The 10660-nt window shown below is 40.5% G+C and overlaps 1 protein-coding gene across 3 annotated transcripts in view; it reads left to right on the top strand.

Annotated features, from left to right (window-relative positions):
* CLSPN (claspin) overlaps nt 1–10660 on the top strand; it is a 32922-nt gene that overhangs the window by 6691 nt on the left and 15571 nt on the right. For all 3 annotated transcript variants that reach the window (XM_040469074.1, XM_040469066.1, XM_040469081.1), the window contains exons 5-9: nt 636–713; nt 1897–1969; nt 2755–2863; nt 3048–3625; nt 9950–10141. In XM_040469074.1, coding sequence (XP_040325008.1) covers nt 636–713; nt 1897–1969; nt 2755–2863; nt 3048–3625; nt 9950–10141 — 1030 coding nt within the window. The remainder of the gene's footprint in view (nt 1–635; nt 714–1896; nt 1970–2754; nt 2864–3047; nt 3626–9949; nt 10142–10660) is intronic.

Raw genomic sequence — 10660 nt, 5'->3', positions numbered from 1 at the left:
TTTTTTTTTTATTTATATATGAAATTTATTGTCAAATTGGTTTCCATACAACACCCAGTGCTCATCCCAAAAGGTGTTTGGCTGTTAATTTTAGAATCAGGGAATGCAAGTGATAGACATGCTAACTTGTATGGAAACTAGTATTTTAATTGCCCTCATCGGAATGTTAGGGGGAAAAAGTAAGATACTTTATATTGTGTAAGAAGCAGGTAAGTCATGGGACAGAGGTATACATTTTATAATCCTGTGGCCTCTAAGAAATGAACCTAAAGTGTTTCTGGAGGGGTATCAAAGAAAAGCAGCAGTCAAAACCTCATTGTCCTGAGTGTTTGGAAGCACAGTTGTTCTTGCTAAGATTACCTTTAGCTCCCTGGGAGTCATTGTCCCTCCTTAGGGAAAGATGAAATAAAGAAGTATGAGAAATTAGGGCCCAACCTTCACTTGAGATAGCAAATTTTTTTCTAGGCATTATAGGATGCTGTATGTTTAAAACTTTCTATTTGATAATTACTGACTTTTTATTAACATAGCATGATGTGATGTTGGGGTACAAAAGCAGTCTTTTGAGTAAGCAACGTCTCTTATTTCGGTTTAATTTTTGTCCATATTTTTCAACTTGTAATCTTCTCTTTTAGAAAAAAGAGCTGTCTTTGGAGAGTGGGGTCTATTCATTTGAAGAAGAAACTGAGTTATCGAAAGGCACCATACGGAAGGTGGGATAGAGCTCTGTATGTTGTCATGTCGGTTTCTTTCCCCAGGAGATTGTGGATTTCTGAGGGATAAATGTTTTATCAAGTCTATCATATTTTCCTGGTACCCATGGTATTGCTTTGTGTACAGTAGGGACACAGATATGGATTGTATTGAATTCAATGTGATATGCAAATAAATGGTCTCCCTGTGTTTATTTTTTAATTTACTTACTTAAATTCAAGTTAGTTAGGGGCGCGTGGGTGGCTCAGTCGGTTAAGCGTCCGACTTCAGCTCAGGTCATGATCTCACAGTCCGTGAGTTCGAGCCCCATGTCGGGCTCTGTGCTGACCGCTCAGAGCCTGGAGCCTGTTTCAGATTCTGTGTCTCCCTCTCTCTCTGCCCCTCCCCTGTTCATGCTCTGTCTCTCTCTGTCTCAAAAATAAACATTAAAAAAAAAAATTAAAAGAAAATAAATTCAAGTTAGTTGACATACAGTGTAGTATTGGTTTTAGGAGTAGAACCCTGTGATTCATCATTCATATTATAACACCCAGTTCTCATCCCAACAAGTACCCTCCTTAATACTCATCACCTATTTAGCCCATCCCCCACCCACCTCTTCTCTAGCAACCTTCAGTTTGTTCTCTGTGTTTGAGTCTCTTATGGTTTGCTCCCTCTCTGTTTTTATCTTATTTTTCCTTCCCTTCCCCTATGTTCATCTGTTGTGTTTCTTAAATTCCACATATGAGTGAAATCATATATTTGTCTTTCTCTGCCTGACTTATTTTGCTTACCATAATACAGTCTAGTTCCATCCATGTTGTTGCAAATGGCAAGGTTTCATTCTTTTTGATTGCCAAGTAATATTCCATTGTGCGTGTACATTGTGTATACATGTAAATACACACACACATATATATACACACCACATCTTTATCCATTCATCAGTCAGTGGACATTTGGGCTCTTTTCATAATTTGGCTATTGTTGATAGCGCTGCTATAAACATTGGGGTATATGTGCCCCTTTGAATCAGCATTTTTGTTATATCCTTTGGATAAATATTTAGTAGTTTATATTGTACTGAATTCATTAGTGCTTACTTTTCCCTCTCTATCCTCTTTTCTTGGAGAGGGCAAACTCTTGAAGGATGAATGTCTTTCTGGATAATAGCATTAACATAGTCTCTTTGTTTTCTTTAAGGAACGGAAGGCAGCCAAATTAAGTAAGGAAGCGTTAAAAAAACTGCACAGTGAAACTCAGCGCCTTATTCGAGGTAATATAAACCAGTACAGTAACTTTGTGGCAAATCACAATATTTCTTTGTAAGCTCCACTTGGATATTGGGGAATTTTGGTTTTTTTAATATTTTTAATATAAATTATAATACCAAGTTTAAAATTGATCTTGGTGAATGGCCACTGTTTAAAGCCTCTGAAACATAAATATAAACTGAGAAAATTTCCAGAACTGTATTAGTGCTAAGGAGGGAGTGTTTTTTTTAATGTTTTTCTGTGGACCAGCTGTATCAGGATTTGGGAGCTTTTCAAATGTGTAAGGTGTTAGGTCCCACAGAAATTCTGATTCAGTAGGCTTGAAGTGGGGTCCAAGAATCTGTATTTTTTATTTATTTTTTAAATGTTTGATTATTTTTGAGAGAGAGAGAGACAGCATGATCAGGGGAGGGGCAAAGAGAGGGAGAGACAGATGATCAGAAGCGGGCTCAGCACTAATAGCAGAGAGCCTGACGGGGGCTTAAACCCACAAACCACGAGGTCATGACCTGAGTCCAAGTCGGTCACCCAACCAACAGAACTACCCAGGTGCCCCAAGGATCTGTATTTTTTAAAAACTTCCTGGATCAGTTTAATTTCACAACTAGGTTTAAAAAGCCACTGGTCTCCAGGGAGTTCTTTTGTAGTTAGATCCTGTCTTTATTAAAGCCAGGATTGTTTTCTATTTCTGGTGATGGCTTTCACTGTGCTGTTTAGTTGACTGAACATGAAGTGACATTTCAGAATATACAGTATGTGTATTTGCTTGTTTTGTTCCATTTTGTAGAATCTGCACTTAATCTTCCATATCATATGCCAGAGAATAAAACCATTCATGATTTCTTCAAACGTAAACCTCGACCCACTTGCCAGGGAAATGCCATGGCGCTACTGAAGTAAGAATTCTCTTTCCTTGAGATTATAATTTTCGTAAATATTCAGTTTTGTAGCAAACATCTGGTGTAAAAAAGTTCAGATTCCTCAGTCTCTTAAAACTGTTATAATGGATTCATTATGTGCTGAGATGAGAGTTTCACACTTAGGATAATTTTCAATTTGAGCTTATTTTTCCCTCTCTAGGTCATCTAAGTATCAGTCAAACCATCACAAAGAAACCATAGACACTGTAAATACAAGTGAGATGAATAATAGCCACCATAACAAAGATTCTGAGCAGACAGTGTGTGTGGGACATGAACTGGAAATTAACGCACTCCCTGCAGTTTCAAAGGAACCCCAGATCACTACTGGATCAGGGGAATCTTGTAGTAAGGATATAATGGGAAGTGAAGAGCTAGAAATTCAGGAGAAACAGAAGCAGGGTGATGGCAGACCTCCACCTGAGGACAGCTCAGTGGCACATCAGGAATCCAGCTTCCTCGGGAATGAGGACAATGAGGTGTGTCAGGCTGGAGGGCTTATGGCACCTGAACCTCGTGCCCTGGAGGGAGAAGAAGGCCTGAAAAGAACAGAAGAAGCAGATGAGAAGGTGGAAGAGCCCAGGCAGCAAACTAAATCAGTAGCTGTGCCACTTGAAAAAGCAAGGAGGTTCACTCTGGATAGACTTAAGCAACTGGGAGTAGATGTTTCCATTAAACCTCGGCTGGGTGCTGATGAAGACTCCTTTGTGATACTTGAAGAACCTGAAACCAACAGAGGTAATCCTTTGAGTTGTGGGGAGCCTCCAGAGTGATTTGTTCTGGCAGCTTTTTGTTATTTGCTACTATTTGGGGATACAGAACATAGGAGAAACCAATAACTGCACACATGAGCTTACTCTATAGATGTACTCCCAGATGTGGGTACAATTCTATTTAGATAAATTTGGCAGAGCATCAGGATGTCCTCAACCTTGTTTAAAATAGAAGCCTATTGGGGCACCTGGGTGGCTCAGTCGGTTAAGCGTCCAACTTCTGCTCAGGTCATGATCTCACAGTCCGTGAGTTCAAGCCCCGCGTCGGGCTCTGTGCTGACAGCTCAGAGCCTGGAGCCTGTTTCAGATTCTGTGTCTCCCTCTCTCTCTGCCCCTTCCCCACTCACGCTCTGTCTCTCTCTGTCTCAGAAATAAATAAAAAAAACATTAAAAAAAAATAAAATAGAAGCCTATTGATAGGTTAACATACAAAAGAAGTACATTGCTGTCGCGTTATTGTATGACATTCAAAAAAGCATTGTTCATGTTTTTACTGTTAAAGGAAAACATTTTGGTTCAGTGAATTGTCTGCAAAACTGAATTTCTTTTTTCCCGAAGTCATTTAAGAAATACTAAACTATCCATGACATGCAAGGTGCTGTAGGGCATACCAAGAGAAATGTGATATTTATCGTACAGTTAAGGTACTTACACTCTTGTAGGGGAGATAATAAGTATGCAAATAACAGTAATACAAGAGAGAAAGTGGAAAGTGACTTCTATAATGAGCATGTATCACTGATAATTGGAAAAATTAAATGAAGAAAAGGGAAAAATAGTCTCTGCTGAAAGAAACATTTAGAATAAAGTGCTATGGCAGTTTAGAGGAAGGATAAGTTTCTCCCAATAGGTGGTTAAAAGAAGGCTTAAAGTGTAGGTGGATGTAATTACTTGTTCACTGCCTTTCCCTTTATACTTTGAATAGGGATCTTCTGGCTTGTTCCCTACTCTATCACTGGCGCTTCCGCAGAGGATGACACATTGTAGGCATTTATACTGGATGAGTGATGAATGAATGAATGATCCTTCAAGACAGAGCTCAAGTATTACCATATTAGGTAGACTTCCTGACTAGTAGATAGAATTGGATATTCTCTCGTCTGCATTGAGGCAGTTTGGCATGATAATTAAGAGCTTAGGCTCTGTAGCAAGAGCAAGGTTTGAATCTGGGTTGTGCTATTTACTGTTTAACTTTGAATATGCTATTTGACCTCTCTGAGCCACCTTTTTAAAAATTTTTTCTTTAAAGGATATCTGGTTCATAGTGCTATAGTGAACATTTGTTGAAATCATGCATAGAAATGGATAACATAAAGAAGCATTCAAATGCTTGCTCCTACTTCTGTTATTAGTGAAATTATTTGTATTAAAACTATAAGAGGGGCGCCTGGGTGGCGCAGTCGGTTAAGCGTCCGACTTCAGCCAGGTCACGATCTCGCGGTCCGTGAGTTCGAGCCCCGCGTCAGGCTCTGGGCTGATGGCTCAGAGCCTGGAGCCTGTTTCCGATTCTGTGTCTCCCTCTCTCTCTGCCCCTCCCCCGTTCATGCTCTGTCTCTCTCTGTCCCAAAAATAAAAAATAAACGTTGAAAAAAAAAATTTTTTTTTAAAAATAAAACTATAAGAGCTTATGGTTGGTGGGTGCTCTGTTATCCACAGTATCTGTTGTGTAAAATATGCTCAGTGAGTCTTTGTTGATTGAATGGGTGGGCTTTGTGGAAGTGGAGAGAAGGACATTCTTGGAAGGGACAGAAAGAGTTCTGCATGGTATTATTGGAAGGATGTTATAAATCCATTTGACCAGAATAGGAGATGGGTTGGAAGGGTTGTTAACAGAACTAGCATAGATCCATTAGCAAAGAAATAGGAGATTTTTAAGTTTATTTATTTATTTATTTTGAGAGAGAAAGAGAGAGAGAGAAAGCAAACAGCGGGGGCAAAGAGAGGGGGACAGAGGATCTGAAATGGGCTGAGAGAGAGAATCCCAAGCAGGCTCCATGCTGTCAGCGCAGAGCCCAGCACAGAGCTCGATCTCATAAACCATAAAATCATGACCTGAGCTGAAATCAAGAGGCGGTCACTTAACTGACTGACCCACCCACCCAGGTGCCCTGAGATTTTTTTTTTTTTTAATATTTATTTTTTGGGAGACTGCAAGCAGAGGAGGAGCACAGAGAGGGGGACAGAGGATCTGAAGTGGGCTTGTGCTGACAGGCTGACAGCAGCGAGCCTGACGGCGGGGCTCAAACTCATGAACCGTAAGATCATGACCTGAGCTGAAGTCAGATGCTCAACCGACTGAACCACCCAGGTGCCCCCCAAGATTTTTTTTTGTCTGAAACTCAATGTTCTTTAAATAGTCCTGAACTGAGACAGGAAAGAGAAGAAACCTTTTTTTGAGTACCTACTGTTTTAGACACTGATAGATTCTTTATTATTGTTCTTAATTCTCATGGCTACAGGTATTACTTTGCAATGAAGAGATGGAGGCTTGGAGAGGCCGGGTAATTGTTCCAATATTACACTTGGCTTATATAGGGAACTAGCACAGTGCCTGGCATATAGTAGGCATTTGTGTTTTTTTGTGTTTTTTTTTTAACATTTATTTATTTTTGAGGCAGAGAGAGACAGAGCATGAACGGGGGAGGAACAGAGAGAGAGGGAGACACAGAATCGGAAACAGGCTCCAGGCTCTGAGCCATCAGACCAGAGCCTGACGCGGGGCTCGAACTCACGGACCGCGAGATCGTGACCTGAGCTGAAGTTGGACACTTAACCGACTGAGCCACCCAGGCGCCCCAGTAGGCATTTGTTTTTAATTCAGAATATGTTTTCCTTCAGAAATAGTATTTGACATGAAAGTTGGGTTTCCAGACCAGTCAGTTCCATAATATGTATGAAGTTAGGATCAACTTTTATTTATTTGTGTAATAAACTTTCATTTAGCATGGTGTTAGATGCTGTGTATACAAGACATAGTCCCTGCTGTCAAGGAAATTAGAGTCTAATAAGAGTGAAAGATAGGCAAACAGGCCATTACACGACTGTGTATACCCTGAGCCTAGAGAAAGGGTACCTCACTTGGAGTACCTCGTGGGGAGTCAGGGAGGCTTCTGAAAGGACCTGATACCTGAGTTGACTCTTGAAAGCTGAATAGGAGATACCAAGGTAGAGAAATGAGAGAAGGCTTTCTTGGTGGAGAGAACAGACCCACAAAAGACCCAACAGAGGCAAGAGAAAACACAAGGTATCCTGATGAGGTAGGGTGAAGATTGCAAGGACTTTGGGAATGGGTAACTAGTGAGGCCAGATCATGCAAGGCTTTTAGGCCATGCTAAGAGCTTGGACTTTTGCCTTTTGTTAGTAGAGGACCACTGAAAATTTTTAGCAAAAGAAATGACCCAATCAGATAATCATTTTTGGGACAATCTAGCGGCTAGTATGGTGGATACATTGGAAGGGGTTAAGAGTAAAAGCAGTAGAAAGACCTTAATTTCCTTAATATCACATGGAGTAAGGTTTCCATGAGAAAAATGCATATAGATCCAAACTCTGGGGTACCAGAAATATATTACTTCTGTTTCCTGCAATAGTGTAGGGAAAGTCTCTGTCCTCAATTCCTCTACTTTCTGGACAAAGAACAATGGGAATGAGAACAGTTTTAGATTCAGGCTGCTGATGGACACTGAGCTGGAGCAGGGACTTTTCACTTAGAGAGGACATGAAAGGAGCTAGGCAAAGACTGTTGGACGGAGAGGAGCCTGAACAGAGATCCTAGGATGAGGAGGGAGATGGTTGAGCAATATAGTAAAAGGCAAGAAGTAGCAATATAGTAAAAGGCAAAAGTAGGTGCTGTGGTGCATTGGGGATGAAGAGCTTTTAGGGGCCTGGCTTTCTCCATAAGAATGAAGGCAACCCCTCTGCCTCACTATCATTTTAGGTCCCAAGTAAATCTTCTTCCACATCCATTTCTTTTATTCTTTTGGTACCAATAATGATTTGCCTATTTCTGTTCCCTTTCCATTGCCACTACCCATTGCTTCCAGCCTTACTGAACTGCTATAAAAGAGGATACAGACCTACATCTTCTCTCCTTGCACTTTTGTTTGTGATATAAACATACTATCCTTTGGTGTTGGATTTTTTGCTACTAATAAAGTTAGAGAGGGGTGCCTGGGTGGCTCAGTCAGTTAAGCATCCAACTTTGGCTCAGGTCATGATCTCGTGGTTCTTGAGTTTGAGCCCCGCGTCTGGCTCTGGGCTGACAGCTCATAGCCTGGAGCCTGCTTCAGATTCTGTGTCTCCCTCTCTCTCTGCCCCTCCCCTGCTCATGCTCTGTCTCTCTATCTCAAAAATAAAATACACATTAAAAAAAATTAAAAAAAAAAAACGTTAGGGACTCAGAATGGAAAGGCTTCCTTCCAGTCCTATCCCCTTCTAGGGCAAGAAAAACCACAACTAGTTTTGCTAACCACAAAACTACTACAATATGATTTGAGGGCATTTTTTTTTTCAACGTTTATTTTTTTATTTTTGGGACAGAGAGAGACAGAGCATGAATGGGGGAGGAACAGAGAGAGAGGGAGACGCAGAATCGGAAACAGGCTCCAGGCTCTGAGCCATCAGCCCAGAGCCTGATGCGGGGCTCGAACTCACGGACCGCGAGATCGTGACCTGGCTGAAGTCGGACGCTTAACCGACTGCGCCACCCAGGCGCCCCAAGAGGGCATTTTTTAAGAAAAAAGAACCAAACTTGGAGTGTCCTGGACATTTTATGGAAGAGAAGGCATCCCTCAACCCCGAAGGAATCTTTTCTCTTTATTACTGTCTCTCTTAAAACAGAGCTCACTGTGGTGTGATGCAAACAGAGGCATTATGGTGCCCAGTAGCAGCTAGCTGAGGGAGAAAGGAGAAGGACATTTTGAACTGTATAGCATTGGAGAAGAGGGGATAGAGCCCCTGTTGCCGTTTGACCACTGAACTTACCGCTCCTGGTATATGTATATTCCCCTTTGTATGCAAGTTGGGTGTGTGGTTCAGAGGCCACCTGTAAGTGGAATTTCCTTTCTGGTTATACTAGTATAACAGTTTCACCAACATGAGTTACATCACTGACTGGATTGATTGCCATTTTTTTCCCCCTTTTTAAATTGATCTTGCTCATATTTAGTAAGATTACTATTAAATAGTGAAATGTTCAAAATAGGAAAATTTTTAAAAAGAGGCTGAAACCTATGAAAAATTAAGCCATTGAATGATTGGTAATTATGGTGTTTGTTCCACCAGCATAATACTTTTTTTTTTTTTTTTTAAGAATTGCACACATTTAGAAACTTCAGTTGTAAATGTCTACCCTAAAATGATTTTTGAAGTATATTGAGGCAGAATAATTGCAACATTTCATTAGTTTGGGTTAAGCTACGTGAATTTGATATAGGTGTTAGTAGCAAAGGAGTTTTTGGTGTTTTGGGGCATTTTTCTTCCCCCTCCAACTTTGTTGAGCTTAAAAACTTAGCCTAAAAACTGATTCTTAACTGGAATCTTTTTTTTTTTTTTTAATTTTAAATTTATTTATTTAAATTCAAGTTAGTTAACATACAGTGTAGTAGTGGTTTCAGGAGTGGAACCCAGTGATTAATCACTTACATATGACACCCAGTGCTCATCCCAATAAGTGCCCTCCTTAATGCCCATCACCTATTTAGCCCATCCCCCCCTTTACCTCCTCTCTAGCAACCTTCAGTTTGTTCTCTGTATTTAAGAGTCTCTTATGGTTTGCCTCCCTGTTTTTATCTTATTTTTCCTTCCCTTCCCCTATGTTCGTCTGTTGTGTTTCTTAAATTCCACATATGAGTGAAATCATGATATTTGTCTTTTTCTGCCTGACTTGTATTGCTTAGCATAATACATTCTAGTTCCATCCATGTTGTTGCAAATGGCAAGATTTCATTCTTTTTGATTGCCAAGTAATATTCCACTCTGTGTGTATATGTATGTATACATTGTGTGTGTGTGTACATTGTGTATACATGAAAATACACCCATATACACACCATATCTTTATCCATTCATCAATCGATGGACATTGGGGCATTTTCCATAATTTGGCTATTGTTGATAACACTGCTATGAACATTGGGGTGCGTGTGCCCCTTCGAATCAGCAGTTTTGTATCCTTTGGATAAATAACTAGTAGTGCAATTGCTGGGTCGTAGAGTAGTTCTGTTCTTAACTGGAATCTTAAAGAGTTCAAGCATGGCACACTGACATACTGGTTGGTGTTTGGATCTAGAACTGGAAGCCTTGAAACAGCGTTTCTGGAAGCATGCTAATCCAGCAGTGAAACCCAGGGCTGGTCAGAAGATGAATGTGAACATCATAGTGAAAGGCGTGGGCACTGATGGAAAGGAAGAGCTAAAGGCAGATGTGGTACCTGTGACTTTGGCAGCTGAGAAGCTGGATGGAGCAAGCCACAGAAAACCAGGTATTTGAGTTCATGTTTTCGTTTGCGTGCTTTATGCTTTGTACACTGGCAGGTCTTTATGGCTACCGAAGACCCTATAGTGAAAAGTTCTAGAATCTTTTTCCTTGGACAGTTTGAAGATTGGATAGCAGTACCTCTGGCATGATTCACATGTAGCATTGCTTAGATGTGGGAGGTGATAAGATGACTATTTCCAATAGTTTTTGTCTTACTAAAATACAGTAAATATCTGTTGTAGAAAATATATAGAATAAAAAACGAAACTTCTATGATCCTCTATCAGAGACACCTTCTATAATTATATCGTGTATCCTTTTAATCTCTTTGCATAGGTGATATGTTTTTAAAAACAAACGGGCACCTGGGTGGCTCAGTCGGTTAAGCTTCTGACTTCGGCTCAGGTCATGATCTTGTGCTTTGTGAGTTTAAACCCCACATTGGGCTCTGTGCTAACAGCTCAGAGCCTGGAGCCCGCTTCAGATTCTGTCTCTCTCTCTCTCTCTCTCTCTCTCTCTCTCT

The sequence above is a fragment of the Herpailurus yagouaroundi genome, unplaced genomic scaffold (genome assembly GCF_014898765.1).
Source record: "Herpailurus yagouaroundi ecotype Mexico unplaced genomic scaffold, PumYag 77, whole genome shotgun sequence".
NCBI classification, from domain to species: Eukaryota; Metazoa; Chordata; class Mammalia; order Carnivora; family Felidae; genus Herpailurus; species Herpailurus yagouaroundi.
Note: the sequence above shows the minus strand (reverse complement) of the source record. Positions and strands in the feature narration are given on the sequence as shown.